A 17,658-nucleotide genomic window follows, 5' to 3' on the forward strand; every position below is an offset into this window, starting at 1 on the left:
CCACCATTGAAATTCACCATGAAAAACGGAATTTACTACATTTCTCTCGGCTCTTTTTGTCTAGGTAAAACGAATTTCTACAATTTCTTAATATTGCTGAGATCAGAACTTTAGGTGAATCACAGACGAAGCACTTCAATATTTTTGAGAATCAAAAGTACGTTTTAGTACCACCAAGATATTTGACATAGAAGTAAGTATTTACTGATCTGATCTGAAGAGCACCTATCGTATAATACGTTCTCGTAAATGGCTAATATCGGAATTTCAGCGAGATCGTACGATTTTTGTTAATACTGTGTGTGGAATCGAATGGAGAAAGAACAATATCGGACCAGAGTTCGTTTCTTGTATTTTGCAAGATAAATTTCGCATCAAAAAAAAAAAGAAAACAGTCGTATACGATATCTAAACTGTGATGGGAAAAGCGGCGTCGCCAGGGTTTGTTGGGGTATCTTTATTATGGGCTTATTTTGAAATCAATCACACCTATTTGGTTTTTTTAGTGATATCACTTTATTCCATTTTAAATGGCAAGAAGTATTCACTAATATACCTTTCACAATTTCACAAGCGTACACAGAAGAAACTTAAACATTTTTTCAACACTGAATTTTTTTTCTTCAACTAATTTATAAGATGTTATTTACTCTTGGTTTTTTTACAAATGATCAAAATGGCTCTTCCAACAATAGTGATTGAAAAATACATTCGATTTTTTTTTTTGTAAATTTCGCCATCATAGTTGGCGTTGGTTATGGTGTCTCTTAAGAGTCTATGGCAGCGATGGAGATAAAATCGAACTTTGAAATGCTGGCGGGGTGTAAACTGTCGGGCGCCGGTGCTCGAGTTATATAAGACCGCAAACCATTCAAAAACCCCAGTGAACCATTATATATTTGAAAGCTATAGGTGTTACAATGGACTGAATAGTCTAAGTGAGCCTGAAATTTAATCGGGCTGCCACTTTAACCTTACAAGAGGGAATCCGTACAAGAGGGAGTATCAATATAATCGACGAAACATGTATCCACTAGTTGGTCTATTAGCGAAATCAGTGGACTGCACCAGGCGAATGTATTCTTATCGGCCGGAAAGGCGATGTTCATTTTTTGTAGTATTCAGGCCTCATCGGCCTGTGAAAGGGTAAAACCATCACAGTCTCTATTATGCCAAGTAATTTGACGACTCATCTCTGGGTTAAAGAACAGGCGCACATAGCGTCACCATATCACAGGATAAGCTCCACTCCTTCTCCAAATTCAAATTGGAGAACCTGGCTTCGAATTGCTGCCTCATCCATCTTATATTCCTTTTATTTTCAAAACTTAAAAATTTCACCGACACACACCTCGAGAAATCGTATTTTCAGACGGGTTAAAAAGGGGCATCATGTGTAACAATAAAACATGGTTCCACGCCCATGGCGAACATTTCCATGACAAACAAATAGAAAAGCCTTGACTGCAAAAATTGAGGTCTTAATATTGAGGTTATGTATAGTGGCAGCCCATTATTCCTTCAGACTCACTTTTTCAGTCCATTGTGATACCGAAGTGGTACACTTCCCTCGTATCAGGGGTTGCTACCCGATTCATTGCTAGCTTGATTTCGAACGGCGAGAAACACTCCGATATGTTACCGGCATTACCGAGAGGGGATAAGCTACTACTGTAATAAATTTACCCTTCCTAAATATAAAAATCTTGAATGGATTGGTACGACAGATTCTGCGCCTCAATTATCATTTTTTTGTATTGGAAGCCGCCGCATAATATGTCGACTCAAATATAGCCGCCAAATTAACAAAAATAATGATTTATTTGCCAAAATTGTGAACCTTTCACCCACAATCAATCAGGATAAAGGTCTTTAATAAAATTGCCAAAAATTTAGCTCAGAAAATTTGAATGGAATGCAAATTTGATTTTAAGATTTGTTGTACAACTAATCTCATTACCATTCGGATAACTCGAAAGCACAGATCAGTTCTTGTACAACTAATCTCATTACCATTCGGATAACTCGAAGTCGCCATACGGCGGCCGCCAAGTCACGCCGCTGATTTCAGTCGCCGCCGACCATTTTTTGCCAGTCGAAGCCGCCGCCGAATATGAAGCCGCGACTCGGCGGCTTCATTCTCTGGTCCTGAGTTGATCTAGCGCTTGGTGTCCGTCCGCCTGTCCATGTATTTGTTGTTCACAAGATGCTGGTCGCTATTATTAACAGATTTTGATGAAATTTGGTACAAGGTATTTTTTGGGCACAAGGACGAACACTATTGAATTTAGTGATGTACATTTAAAAGTAATCGGTTCAGTAAAAACGGGTTTATAACAGATTAGTTACTAATACTTTGCGACACATATGTTAATATGTACATATATGTTTGGGCCATGAATGTTTCATAAAAATATTATGTGTGAATGTAAACATAAATAAATTTACAAATTTCGAGTAAACATATATATGTTGTGATATTTTAAGCAGAGAGCGATGGAGAGAGGGAGTATAAAGAAAGAAATAGAGATGGAAACCGGTGGGGTTAACGAAAAATATCAACACAACACAGGGAGAGAATCAAAAAGAGGGCAATTTCTGTGAAACTGCTTGTACGTTGTTTCGGAAAACTGTTTTATGTGTTCATTTCTTTTTGCTATGCGCTTGGCATGTTAATAAGGCTTCGCCAAAAATATGATATGCTTGAGTATTCGGAGTAAAAAGAATAGACATTTGAAAAAAAACAGCATGTGTTCTTGACTTGAGAGCAGCGCCGAGTCACGCCGCCGTGTCGACTTATCTCGACTAAAATTTAGCCGCCAATTAATCAAAAATATCGGTTTAAAACAGAAAAATGTATTAATAATTGTCGTATTTTTTTTGTCAAAATTTTGTAACTTTCCTCCACAATCAATCAATTTCAAGCTGCTATAATAATTCTGCAATGATTTAGCTCAGAAAATGTAAATTTGATTGCATGATTGGTTGTACAACTAATCTCATTACCATTCGGATTATGGATAATTGTCGCCGCCGAAAAGACATACTTATATCGGCTTAGCCGCCTCCTCCGGAGGCAAAAATTTAGTGTCAGCCGCCGACAAAATGGGTTCTTCTTTGTTCTTTCTTTGTTCTCTGTCCATAAACTCATTAAAGGAATTTGAACGATAAATATGCATATGTGATTTACCTAATAGCATTAGCAATTACAGTACAGCCCACCGAATATAACAAAATTCGGTAGGTCTCTTAACATATGACATTTCATTGACATTACGTGGCACCTGTGTTTTTGTTAATTGACAATCCACAACAAAAATTGGCATTTTAACTAAATCTTAATTTAACGAAATTTTTTCATATTGATAGTATTTAATTTGCAAAAAATGGTAGATGAATGCACCAAGAAGACTTTGAGCAGTATACCTTTGCTACAAACGAGAGCTGGTCCGAGAGATAAAGACATATGGGTCCAAAGGCTAAAGGAAGAATATATGGCATTAATAAAAGTAAGTGTATTCCTTGGATTAGGATTTATTTCACCAAGCTCTGTAGAATTATAGAAAAATTAATTTATTGTTCAAACGTGTTGTGGGTTCCCCTGAAGAAAAATGCGTAACGTTTACATCGCAACAATAGAAGTGGTAGATACGAAGCGAATTCGTTTGTTTTGTACTCTCTGGGCTTCATTCAAAGCTTTGTTAGTATTTCGTATGTTTAGTTTCAGTAAAATATAATGTACAAGGGAGTAATCACAACGATAAACTAAATACTTGAATACCATTTAATTGCTATCATTTGACTTTATTTGCAGTATGTCCAAAATAATAAAGAAAGTGGATCAGATTGGTTCCATTTGGAATCGAATAAAGAAGGTACAAAGTGGTTCGGTAAATGTTGGTACATGCACAATCTATTGAAGTATGAATTTGATGTGGAATTTGATGTAAATATAGAAGACAGTAATAATAAATTTGCATTTGAGCTCTCATTCTTCTAATATTTACAGATACCGGTAACGTATCCTGTGACAGCACCAGAAATTGCCTTGCCCGAATTGGATGGAAAAACAGCAAAAATGTATCGTGGTGGCAAGATTTGTTTGACAGATCATTTCAAACCATTATGGGCCAGAAATGTACCAAAATTTGGAATAGCTCATGCAATGGCTTTAGGGGTAAGTTATGATAAGTCCAAAATTGATTTCGTCCTTCAAATATATGTACAGATTATATGCTTCCCCTAGATTGATTTTTTTGATTCGCATGAAATTACTTATTGTTCCAAGATAAAATATAAATCCGGAATAGAATTTTCTGTCCATTGAGCATCCACCCTAGTCTAAATATCCGATAAGATTTTTATTTTCTTTCTTGTATTAGGGTTTAAAATCTTTCGTTCCTTTGAGATAACTTTAATTTGTTTTGCAGCTGTAAATTGTTCTTCATGAATGAATTTCTCTGTGACAATTTGGAGACTGAGTGGAAAATATCAGGTCTTCTTTGTTACAGGCAATAATCCTATGTCAGTAATTTCAAATTCTTTTTCCGATTTAAGAATTTTTATTTGTTCAAAAATGTCACCAGCATTACTGAGGAGGTGTTTGGTCGAAACTGGGTACTTTCTTTTGAATTATCCTCCTTTCCTGAAGAAGAGAAGCTGTGAAAACTCTCAGACGAGGAAGCTCTATCCTCTGTCTCTATACGTTCAACGACTTTTTCGATCCTCCCAGGTTTTGAATATTTTTAATTTATTATATTACAATTCAAATTTATTTATTTTACCTATAATAATTATAATTACTTTTTTATTTTCATTTTAGTTGGCCCCATGGTTGGCTGTGGAAATACCCGATTTAATAGAAAAAGGTGTCATAAGCTACAAAGATAAATAAATTCAAAAACAATGGATCCCACACAACATACAAACGATTGTATTATATACACGTATATATTATGAACTCAAAATGAAACTGCATTTTAGTTTTCTTTGTTAAACCTTTTATAGGTTTTAATGCTTGTTTTGTTTTTATTCATAGTTAAATAGTTTCATCATCCTCGAGTTGATTTGTTGGGGTTTTATGAAAATATTTCAATTGAGAATGGTAAAAAAAAAAATAAACACATTTTCATTTCATACTTTTTTTTAATATGAGAAACAATAAAGAACAAAATTTTCTAAGCTTTAAGTGGTGCTTTAATTTTTTTTCTTTTAGGAATATCTTAGTTGTGAAATTTTGACAAAAAAAAAGAAAAAACTTAACAACATTTCTTTAGAAAAAATTAACAAAAATTTGTTTTAGTGGTATTTCATTAAATGAATTTTTTTCACAAATATAGCATGAAGATAAGGACGAAAATAATGACTATATTCAAAAATGTTATTGAAAATTTAATAATGTGTATATCCAACGTGAGTATTTAAACAGATTTTTATAGTTACATCTTTGTATGAAATTTAGAAAGATGAAATTAAAGAAAAATCATATGTTAGCACATAGATTAGTTTTTTTCAAGGGGACCTTTAATAGAGTCTTCTTCAGATTTAAAAAAAAAAACAGTTACTTAAAGTAGGTATGTTTAGTATTACTTGTTGTGTTTGTAATAATTGTTGTTTGCGATGGCTTGATTTTTTGGTATACTTTTTTTCGTGATAGGAAATCAAAAATATATAATCCCTATAGTTAAAAAAAAATGCATAAATTTCTAGATAAAAAAAACAATATTAATAAAAAAAATAATGCAAATCAAGGACCTGCAAATGAATTTGGAAAACGTCAAGTATTTTTATAGCCTTTAAAGATAGTCCTATAGCATCCAGTAGTTAGTCTTAGATCCATTAATCAGAAGCATTAAGTCTCAATGAAGATATTTGTAAGGGAAGTACCACTAGTATCCACTAGAAAGCGAATATTAGTTTTGAAAATTGGAAAATATTATGGCGGCTGGGATTAAGAGTGATGTGCGTTGCGTTGTCCTTTTAGCGGATTTTTTTTCTGAAAAATAAATAAATCAATTTTTCATGTATGTATATAAAATTTAAACTAAGCTCGCAAGAAGATTTGTTATTTACAAAATTGAGGGTCATTAAAAAAGCAATTGTGTATTTTTTTCTTTTCAATGGGTATAAAAAATCAGAATCAAAAAGCAAATGTTTTATACACTTTTTTTAACATTTGGAAAAATCAAGCTTTCGACAATGCAACTTTCTCAAAATGTTTTATAACGCTACTTTTCCACTTTTCTTTAATTTGATCTAAGTCCCTTCTGGACTTTTTAATGATATATGGACTGGCCATTTGAACCAGTGTTACCGTTGTTGGTTAACACTTTTGAGGCATCTTTTTGCATGCTGAGTCAATTTTGATCGGGAACACCTTTAAAATTACGAATATGATCGGTGCCTTAACATAAAATCAAAATAATGCGTCCCTTACTATAATTTGGGCACTTTTTCCTAATCAAATCATAGTTTTATCAAACAAACAACAGTGATGCCTGAAAATATGCAATGACATTTTTTGTTAATTCAAATTCAAATAAAACAACTATGCGGAAGTAGTCTAAGATTAGTATCCATTCACTTTTGAAGTACAATAGGGAGCAAAGCCTAGTGCATACATTAAAATCAAATTTTTATTTTTTAGTACTTAGCCCATTGTCCTTTGTTTCTAATTACGGCTTTAAATCGCCTTGATATACTTTCTACTAACTGTGCTGAACTTGGCACTAGATCTCATTGCTATTTTCGTCTAATTTTCCGTTATAAAATCAATTTGAAGTTATCCGAATGGTAATGAGCAGAGGATGAAGCCGACCCATTTTTGTCGGCGACGGCTGACACTAATATTTTGGCTCCGGCGGCTTGACGGCTAAGCCGATATAAATTTGTCTATTGGGCGGCGGACAATTATCCATTATAAAATCAATTTGACGTTATCCGAATGGTAATGAGATTAGTTTTTTGGTGGAACGTTAAACATTTTGACAAAAAAAAAAAAAAAACAAACATTTTTAATAATTTTTTCCGATTTATATCAATATTTTTGGTGGCTAATTTTGAGTACATTTGTCTTAACTATGGCTCTGAGTTGCGTTAGGATTTTAATTTTAAGTTTTTTTTTTTTTATTATAAGGTTAATTTTTTGTTTGGAATACTGAAGCTCTATTGATTGAATTCGATCAACATGTTGTCCGGAAGGGCGTTGTTTGATTAAATAAATAAATAATAAATACAATTATTATTAGATTTTACGAATTGGTACACTCATATAAAAAAGTCTGCTAACAACAGAAGTCGATGTCTGCTGTTATATTTTTGTACTTTAGGACCTAATGAACAACAATTTATAAAATTTTTAGGTTATAAATTTTTCCCCAAAGCATATTTAAGAACCAAAAGTAGTTTTTGGTATATTTTTGCACTGTAATATACTTACAAGCTCCTAAATACGATCAGCAAACATTTTGTTTGCTGTTATGCCTCAATTTTATAAATATTCAGATTTTTGGTCAAATACTATGGATATTCATAAAATATTGTTTTAATTATGTTAGGATAGCTCCTAAGTTGACATTTTTATTTGTTTTGGCAAAAATAAAACATGTTTTAGTGTAATCTAGCTTCGAAAATAGCAGGAAATGTTTGCTATTTCAGCAACTGACTGCTGTCCCATTTTCAGCAGACTTTCTGTTGTTTTAGCAGACTTTTCTGCTGTCCCTACTAACAAATTTCTTTGGGTGTAGAGTGGTCGAATTTTTTTTTGTTGTCATAGTTCCAAGTTTACGCAGGTGCAGATAATATTTCATTTTTTTCGAATTTAATTCTGTTTTCGCTGTGGTAACACTTCGTGTTAGCTGTCTTGTATAGAATTTCGATTGAAGCAAGTCTCTTCAAATCTTTTGTTGGCAAAAGCAAAGAAATATAGAGCAATATACAGCCAAAAATTTTACTCTCTCCTAAACCTAGACTATAAACCCTCTCCGTTTGATAATCCTGGACATACCTCATTGTATACACAAAGTTTTTTAATTTGCCCAAAAACTTAATGCGTAAAGCTACGTTATAAAGACCAATACACTACCAAAAATCCATATACATACCTCAAAACATTCTCCACATTTGATTCTATGGCATTTTAATCATTTTTCGGAGATGGTTTTTGAGATTGTTGTTGAGTAGATTGCTTCCAATTATCATTCCATATGGAGCTTAAACCACCAAATAAATTAAACGTAGGCATATTATCGGCAACATTATTGATGCTAGAAGTACTTAAACCACCACCACCATTCATTGCAACCGTTTGAGCATTACTGTCATACGAAGAATTTGAGGGCATAGAAATTCCTCCCGCCGATCCTGTTGTGTGAGCATCCGAAGATACGCTCGAATGTTGACCTGAATAAATATTATCCATGGCATTTGGTGTATTCCAAGTAGACGAGGGCGCTGACGATACAGACGATACTCCAAAAACATCGCTATTACTGCAAGATGGCATATTATTGACACCTACACCTATAGGTGCCCCATTGTTATTAAGAAAAGGAGCCCATGGGGTGGTGGTGGCTGTTGACCAGTTATTATTTATGCCATGAGAATAATTGAAATATTGTTGACGCTGTTGAAGCAATAATTGCTCTTCCAAATGTTTTAATCTCAAAATCTCATGAGCCTTTATTGCTCGTAATTTAGCGGCTATATCAAAATCTTGTTGCTGTGTCTGCTGATTTTGTTGTTGGTTTTGCGAGTTTGCAGATGCTATTTGCTGGATGGTTTGCCGTGCCGTTAATAAATCATTGAAACCAAAGTTTGGAGCCTGTAAATCATAGGGTAAGGTCGGAGCTGAAGTAGATGGTATGGTTGTATTAAATGGCCTTGGTAATTGCATTGTTATGGCACTATTCGACTCCCAGAGGGGAGTTGATGATGGTGATTTCTTTGATCCAATTGGACCTAAATCATTAACCGACGGTTTGTGAGGCCGCTTTGGTGTTAGAGCCGCCGTTATTTCAGCATTTTCCAAAACATTTTTATTGCCAAATTGTGTGGAATTTGGTATCGCCGCTGGTGGAGTTAAAGATCGTGAAACCGTAGCACCGACTTCGAACAGCGAACTTGAATGTTTCATGAGATCAGTGTTCAGCAGCGTAGATGGCGTTGTTGGATTTAATGATGCCGCTTGAGAATTTGCATATTGTTGTGTTTGCTGCAAGACATCACTGAATGTTATGTGACTGTTATAATCCCAAAGGGAATCGCTATTGAAGGTTTGGTCATTATGCCCATTAGCTTCTGCAGCAATCGATGCTGGAGATATGTACAATGAGGATGAGGAGGAACTAGAATGACTGAAATTGTTTGAAACTTTTGAATTAGTAGTCTTATGTTTTACTTTTCGTTCATTAGCTCTGCTGCCAGTGTTTGGTTGTTGACTCAAAGATCCCAGGGAAGAAGCTGAAGCAGAAGAACACGTAGAAGTAGCTGGTGAGGGTGAAGTGTTTTGTGCAAAATTCTTTCTCCTTTCCAATCTTTTTTCCCATCGTGATATTTTACGAGCCTTTGTGGTTAGAGCTTCTTTGGCAGGGATTTGTTGATTTGTTATTTCGGTCATGGGCGTTATTGAAAGCGACGAAGAAGAGTTCATTTTGCCTACCGTCACATTTTGTGAGGGAGGCAGAGTCACTTGTGATCTTTCCATTAACAATTCCGTTTGTGAAGGGTTGCTGTTGCTACCACAAACCGATGTTTCTAAACTTTCCCGGGGTTGTTCTTTGGATGTGCTATTACTGGGGACTTCTTGGGATTTCAAAGCTGTGGTTTTTGTTCCCACCTGTCTGTCTTTTTTAATATCCTTCTCCACCACTGCCAACGCTTCATCTTTGCTTACCTTTTTATCATCGCTAATCACAGCTTTGCTACCCGCTGATGGCGTTTTGTCTCCAACTTTAAATGGTTTATTCGACTTTTTAATATCTTCATCCATTTTCTCCATCAAAGATTTTTCAGTAAATTTTGTTTTTGCGGGTTTTGTATCATTTGTCAATGTATTTGAGGACGCCGAGCTCATGGCTGATGATAATGTGTGGCCCATATCTTTGCCTTTATTTGGTTTGTTCGATTTTTTCGTTGTTTTACTCCCGAATGTCCAACTTACCATTTCGGCTAATGTTAAATTTGGCAAAGCTGCAAAGGAACTTGATATAGACGACGTTGATGGTGACACCGAGATTTCTCCATTGCTGCAATTCTTTTGATTTTTTCCACCATAATGACGTTTTTTAAATCCCGACTTATTCCTTTGCATCACTTCTCCTTCAGTTTCAGGAAAATCATTATTCGACTGTTGTTGGCTATTGCTACGCATGGCAATATTCCTCAAATTGAATGTAGGGTGTATTTGACCCTTTTCCCTTGCCCCATATATCATTGACTGTGTATACATGATATTTCCATAATCTATGTGCACCGCAATGAGTACCAAGACGAAGGTAATCATGAGCATGACTATTGTGGCATTCCGGATTTTCTCTTCCCATGGCGGCCTGGGTAGTAAGGCGGTGCATCTATCCAAGCCTCTTGAAGGCAACTGAGCCACCAACATATAGCTGACTGCATAGGATAGATTCGTTTTGAGTGTTAGAACTTTTTCCATTCGAGTGACTGTGAAATCAGGTTGGAACATTATTTCTATAGATTTTGAGGAATTTGCTTTTAGCTCGAAGCCTTTGCAATCGACAATCTGAAAACCATAGCCAGTGCAGGGCTGATCACCAATCCAGAAACTTTCTATCCAGATCGACAGTTCACCAGAATTGCGGGCTGTGAAGACACGTCGTGATAAAACCTACAAAGAACAGAAAAAATAGTAATCAAGATTTTATATATAATAAAAATAGTTTTCAATGGAATTTGCTGTAGACAGCATATTTTTTGAAGAATTTTTTATAATAAATTTCAACGAAATTTCATTTCTAACAAAATGAAAAAATTTCCTGTAGAAATGACAAAACAAACAAAATTTCCTATAGATATGAAATTAAAAAAATCTTTGGAAATGAAATTTTTAGAAAATTTCCTATAGAAATGAAATTACATTAGAAATAAAATTTTTAGAAAATTTCCTATAGAATGAAATTTTTAGAAAATTTCCTATAGAAATGAAATTTTTAGCACATTTCCCATAGAAATAAATTTTTTAGAAAATATAGAAATGAAATATGGACAAAATTTCCTATAAAAATGAAATTTGGACAAAATTTCCTATAGAGATAAAATTTTAAGAAAATTTCCTATAAAATTGAAATTTTAAGAAAATTTCCTGTAAAAATGAAATTTTGACAAAATTTCCTACAGAAATGAAATTTTGACAAAATTTCCTATAGAAATGAAATTTTGACAAAATTTCCTATAGAAATGAAATTTTGACAAAATTTCCTATAGAAATGAAATTCTGACCAAATTTCCCATAGAAATTGAAATTTTGACAAAATTTCCTATAGAAATGAAATTTTGACAAAATTTCCTATAGAAATGAAATTTTGACCAAACTGCCCATAAAATTGAAATTTTGACAAAATTTCCTATTGAAATGAAATTTTGACAAAATTTCCTATAGAAATTGAAATTTTAAGCAAAATTTCCTATAAAAATGAAATTTTGAAAAAATTTCCTATAGAGATGAAATTTTGACAAAATTTCGTATAGAAATGAAATTTTGACAAAATCTCCTATAGAAATGAAATTTTGACAAAATTTCCTATAGAAATGAAATTTTGACAAGTTTTCCTATAGAAATGAAATTTTGACAAAATTTCCTATAGAAATGAAATTTTGACAAAATTTCCTATAAAAATGAAATTTTGACAAAATTTCCTAAAGAAATGAAATTTTTATCAAATTTCCTATAGAAATGAAATTTTGACAAAATTTCCTATAAAATTGAAATTTTAAGAAAATTTCCTATAAAATTGAAATTTTAAGAAAATTTCCTATAAAATTGAAATTTTAAGAAAATTTCCTATAAAATTGAAATTTTGACAAAATTTCCTATAGAAATGAAATTTTGACAAAATTTCCTATAGAAATGAAATTTTTATCAAATTTCCTATAGAAATGAAATTTTGACAAAATTTCCTATAGAAATGAAATTTTGACAAAATTTCCTATAGAAATGAAATTTTGCCAAAATTTCCTATAGAAATGAAATTTTGCCAAATTTTCCTATAGAAATGAAATTTTGACAAAATTTCCTATAGAAATGAAATTTTGACAAAATTTCCTATAGAAATGAAATTTTGACAAAATTTCCTATAGAAATGAAATTTTGACAAAATTTCCTATAGAAATGAAATTTTGACAAAATTTCCTATAGAAATGAAATTTTGACAAAATTTCCTATAGAAATGAAATTTTGACAAAATTTCCTATAGAAATGAAATTTTGACAAAATTTCCTATAGAAATGAAATTTTGACAAAATTTCCTATAGAAATGAAATTTTGACAAAATTTCCTATAGAAATGAAATTTTGACAAAATTTCCTATAGAAATGAAATTTTGACAAAATTTCCTATAGAAATGAAATTTTGACAAAATTTCCTATAGAAATGAAATTTTGACAAAATTTCCTATAGAAATGAAATTTTGACAAAATTTTCTATAGAAATGAAATTTTGACAAAATTTCCTATAAAATTTAAATTTTAGGAAAATTTCCTATAAAATTTAAATTTTAACAAAATTTCCTATAAAATTTAAATTTTAAGAAAATTTCCTATAAAAATGAAATTTTGACAAAATTTCCTATAGAAATGAATTTTGACAAAATTTCCTATAGAAATGAAATTTTGCCAAAATTTCCTATAGAAATGAAATTTTGACAAAATTTCCTATAGAAATGAAATTTTACAAAATTTCCTATAGAAATGGAATTTTGACAAAATTTCCTATAGAAATGAAATTTTGACAAAATTTCCTATAGAAATGAAATTTGATAAAATTTCCTGTAGAAATGAAATTTTGACAAAATTTCCTATAGAAATGAAATTTTGACAAAATTTCCTATAGAAATGAAATTTTGACAAAATTTCCTATAGAAATGAAATTTTGACAAAATTTCCTATAGAAATGAAATTTTGACAAAATTTCCTATAGAAATGAAATTTTGACAAAATTTCCTATAGAAATGAAATTTTGACAAAATTTCCTATAAAAATGAAATTTTGACAAAATTTCCTAAAGAAATGAAATTTTTATCAAATTTCCTATAGAAATGAAATTTTGACAAAATTTCCTATAAAATTGAAATTTTAAGAAAATTTCCTATAAAATTGAAATTTTAAGAAAATTTCCTATAAAATTGAAATTTTAAGAAAATTTCCTATAAAATTGAAATTTTGACAAAATTTCCTATAGAAATGAAATTTTGACAAAATTTCCTATAGAAATGAAATTTTTATCAAATTTCCTATAGAAATGAAATTTTGACAAAATTTCCTATAGAAATGAAATTTTGACAAAATTTCCTATAGAAATGAAATTTTGCCAAAATTTCCTATAGAAATGAAATTTTGCCAAATTTTCCTATAGAAATGAAATTTTGACAAAATTTCCTATAGAAATGAAATTTTGACAAAATTTCCTATAGAAATGAAATTTTGACAAAATTTCCTATAGAAATGAAATTTTGACAAAATTTCCTATAGAAATGAAATTTTGACAAAATTTCCTATAGAAATGAAATTTTGACAAAATTTCCTATAGAAATGAAATTTTGACAAAATTTCCTATAGAAATGAAATTTTGACAAAATTTCCTATAGAAATGAAATTTTGACAAAATTTCCTATAGAAATGAAATTTTGACAAAATTTCCTATAGAAATGAAATTTTGACAAAATTTCCTATAGAAATGAAATTTTGACAAAATTTCCTATAGAAATGAAATTTTGACAAAATTTCCTATAGAAATGAAATTTTGACAAAATTTCCTATAAAATTTAAATTTTAACAAAATTTCCTATAAAATTTAAATTTTAAGAAAATTTCCTATAAAAATGAAATTTTGACAAAATTTCCTATAGAAATGAAATTTTGACAAAATTTCCTATAGAAATGAAATTTTGCCAAAATTTCCTATAGAAATGAAATTTTGACAAAATTTCCTATAGAAATGAAATTTTAACAAAATTTCCTATAGAAATGGAATTTTGACAAAATTTCCTATAGAAATGAAATTTTGACAAAATTTCCTATAGAAATGAAATTTTGATAAAATTTCCTGTAGAAATGAAATTTTGACAAAATTTCCTATAGAAATGAAATTTTGACAAAATTTCCTATAGAAATGAAATTTTGACAAAATTTCCTATAGAAATGAAATTTTGACAAAATTTCCTATAGAAATGAAATTTTGACAAAATTTCCTATAGAAATGAAATTTTGACAAAATTTCCTATAGAAATGAAATTTTGACAAAATTTCCTATAGAAATGAAATTTTGACAAAATTTCCTATAGAAATGAAATTTTGACAAAATTTCCTATAGAAATGAAATTTTGACAAAATTTCCTATAGAAATGAAATTTTGACAAAATTTCCTATAGAAATGAAATTTTGACAAAATTTCCTATAGAAATGAAATTTTGACAAAATTTCCTATAGAAATGAAATTTTGACAAAATTTCCTATAGAAATGAAATTTTGACAAAATTTCCTATAGAAATGAAATTTTGACAAAATTTCCTATAGAAATGAAATTTTGACAAAATTTCCCATAGAAATGAAATTTTGACAAAATTTCCTATAAAAATGAAATATTGACAAAATTTCCTATAGAAATGAAATTTTGACAAATTTTCTTATAAAAATGAAATTTTAAGAAAATTTCCTATAAAAATTAAATTTTGAAAATATTTCCTATAAATATGAAATTTTGAGAATATTTCCTATACAAATGAAATTTTGGGAAATTTTCCTATAGAAATGAAATTTTGACAAATCTGCTTATAGAAAATAAATTTCATTAAATTGCCTATAGAAATTTCGCCGAAAGTTATTATAGAATGAAAATTTGTCAATTTAATTTTTTTACCTGAGGTTGTGTTATTTTTTTCTCATTGTCTTCCTCTTTAGTTGGACATGCCGCTGACATTTGTTGCTCCGTAATTTCAAACAACAAAGGTGTTGAAGATCCAGGTTTCCGATTACCCAAACGAAATTGCGATTGAACCGCTTTTGCACTTATCCATACGCCTTCATATAGTGTCAAATTATTCCGTATATGCAGCATAGTACAATAGCTGCCTGTGGAAAGCGCTTGAAATTTTATAGGCACCTTTATTGAAGTTAAGCCTGGTATCAAAATGGGTCTTTTTGGCAATGGATTGACCAGATCAAAAACAGCCTTATCGGTGAGATAGCAACTTGGTGTAAGGATAATAACTTCCAAAGGCAATTGGATTTGTGTTTGTTTTGCCAAACGAGGATCGGATAGAACATAGTCTATAAGTATTGGCTTGTCAGAGGGATTCGAAATTTTCACCTCAAACTCTTGGGTTTTATTCACTTCGATTGTGGGCAATACCTGACGCGTAGCCACAAGTTTTGGCCATTGTATTTCAATCATAAGATTCAATTGATAATGTAGCATTGTCTTAGTGGTCATTGTAAAGTCCAAATTTTGAAAATAGTATTTAAAATGGCGATATAATTCTGTACGCCTTCGCAACTCCAGTTCATCGAAATAAGGCATGTTCAGGGTGGTAATGGAATTCGGCTGGCTAGCGGGGAAAACACTATTCTCATCCGTGTGCTGAGGTATATAGCAACGGGTCCCACACAAAGCGGATGGCTCGAAATAAATACGACCCACTGTGGTCACAGAATTCGGGGTTATTTTCGAACCATGTGGATTTTTGTCGACAAATCTTAAACCCGGGTCAGTAAAGTTGATATATTTCATATGTATGGCTTGTTTAAAACTGGAGCGTATACTCAATTCTGAAGAACAAATTTTACCCTGAAATTAACAAACATTTATTAGCAATGAACACTTTAATGACTTTCAAATTGTACCTACCCGAAAACAATTTGCAAAATGTAACTTCTCTTGATCCACTTCAAGTTTTCCCGAAGCTATGCTAAACCTTACAGCTATCGTTATATTTTCATATGGCGTAATGATTCTCAAATGTGTCGTACTTAAATCTGTGGTATATGGCTGCAATGTAATTACAAATACCGCCAAACCACCACCTGGCTGAATCTCTCTATCGAGATTGTAGTTTGTTTTCTCTAGATCAATGCTGTAGTCATTGCTTCGATCAACATCCGCCGATCTTATATAGCCAACCAATGATATGGCAAAATAAACACCGGGACCTTTTTGGATATCCCAATCTTTCAAGGGGATGGGTATTGCATTGGGATTTTGTAGTATAATAAAACCTTTTTGTGATATCTCACGCAAAGGTACAGGACTTAATTGTAATTCTTTGGTATAAACGGAATTATTTGAGCGCCATATCGTCTGGGTTTGTGTGGTCACAAACAAGCGTGTTGAACTTATAACAATGGGTATTTGAAAATTTGTTATATTCGTGTAAACATAAATGGCAGTCTTATAATTTCTTGTAAGATCTTTTAGATCTTCTTGTTGGTGTTGTTGTGTCTCATCTCTAGCTAATCTAAAAGACACTAATAGATCCAGTGTTCGACCTGGTTGTAATACCAACTGCTCTTGCTGGTCACTATTTTTTTGGGATGGTTGAATTATTTGTAAGCTTAGCTTAGTAGAATTGCTATCGTCGTATGACTCTGTCGTTAGATTATAAATGATAAGAGGAATCTGAAAATCATTTCGCAACACTATATGCCTCTCACTTTCGTTCTTTGAGTTCACCAAAACATCTGTATTCTCCACTTGATCGCCTGTGTCATTATTCCTTTGAAATAGGTTATAATCCAAAAATATTGTGGAATTAGTATCATATTGTAGTGATCCTTTAAATATATTGGCCCGTATTATTAGCTCAACATTGTGATATGTACAAGCTGCTGTTTTTGCCTCCGATGATGGTGACGTATCCTTTAGAACTAATTTTAATTTTTCATTTAATATTGTAACTGGATCCATAATATCCTTTGATTTATTTGTATGGCAGACCATGAGTCATCACCATTTATACTACCATCGATGTTACCATCCTGGTGATCTGGAGTTTTCATTGTAATTCCCTTAATTTTAGTAATTGATTCATATTTAAAATTATTAGCTTCCAAATTATCTTTGGAATGCTTTAAGAAAAATTTATGTTCCATAGGCTTTTTAGTGGCTACATTTTCATCACCATTTATAGCAATATAACCAAATTCCAATACAGGATTTACCGCATATAATCCATATTCGGATAATATTTCAAATTCAACAGGTATAACTAAGATTTGTTCTTTTGTATGCGAAGAAGATGACGATGATACATCCTCATTCTCACTATCATTAGAATCTTCTTGACTACTACTACTGTTGCTTTCACATGGTTCGGCAATTTTTATACGTATATACGCTGAATAATTTCCCGCAGTATAACCCTGAAATCTTATACGTATTATAGGTTTCGTAGTTATGCGGCGGTATATCCCATAATCCTTGCGGGC

At 31.5% G+C, this 17,658-nt stretch overlaps 2 protein-coding genes across 2 annotated transcripts in view; one reads left to right on the forward strand and one right to left on the reverse strand.

Moving 5' to 3' along the window:
• Positions 1-3,280: 3,280 nt before the first annotated feature.
• On the forward strand, positions 3,281-5,188 carry Ufc1 (Ubiquitin-fold modifier conjugating enzyme 1). Its single transcript, XM_075313406.1, has 4 exons — positions 3,281-3,509; positions 3,815-3,946; positions 4,010-4,177; positions 4,823-5,188. The coding sequence occupies exons 1-4, from the start codon at positions 3,387-3,389 to the stop codon at positions 4,892-4,894; spliced, it is 495 nt and encodes a 164-aa protein (XP_075169521.1). The 5' UTR covers positions 3,281-3,386; the 3' UTR covers positions 4,895-5,188.
• Positions 5,189-8,102: 2,914 nt separating this feature from the next.
• Tmem131 (Transmembrane protein 131) overlaps positions 8,103-17,658 on the reverse strand; it is a 14,382-nt gene continuing 4,826 nt past the window's right edge. Inside the window, 5 exon segments of the mRNA XM_075311783.1 lie at positions 8,103-10,849; positions 15,095-16,021; positions 16,082-17,125; positions 17,128-17,628; positions 17,630-17,657. Coding sequence (XP_075167898.1) covers positions 8,138-10,849; positions 15,095-16,021; positions 16,082-17,125; positions 17,128-17,628; positions 17,630-17,657 — 5,212 coding nt within the window. The 3' untranslated portion in view covers positions 8,103-8,137.

Source organism: Haematobia irritans, chromosome 5, assembly GCF_050003625.1.
Source record: "Haematobia irritans isolate KBUSLIRL chromosome 5, ASM5000362v1, whole genome shotgun sequence".
NCBI lineage: Eukaryota > Metazoa > Arthropoda > Insecta > Diptera > Muscidae > Haematobia > Haematobia irritans.

What these genes read in the sequence shown, in the direction of transcription:
- Ufc1 (XM_075313406.1), top strand. Translation starts at nt 3,387, where the DNA reads ATGGTAGATGAATGCACCAAGAAGACTTTGAGCAGTATACCTTTGCTA. An exon ending in AATTTGATGTGGAATTTGAT is followed by an intron (nt 3,947 to 4,009) that starts GTAAATATAGAA and finishes TAATATTTACAG; the next exon opens with ATACCGGTAACGTATCCTGT. An exon ending in CTCATGCAATGGCTTTAGGG is followed by an intron (nt 4,178 to 4,822) that starts GTAAGTTATGAT and finishes TTTTCATTTTAG; the next exon opens with TTGGCCCCATGGTTGGCTGT.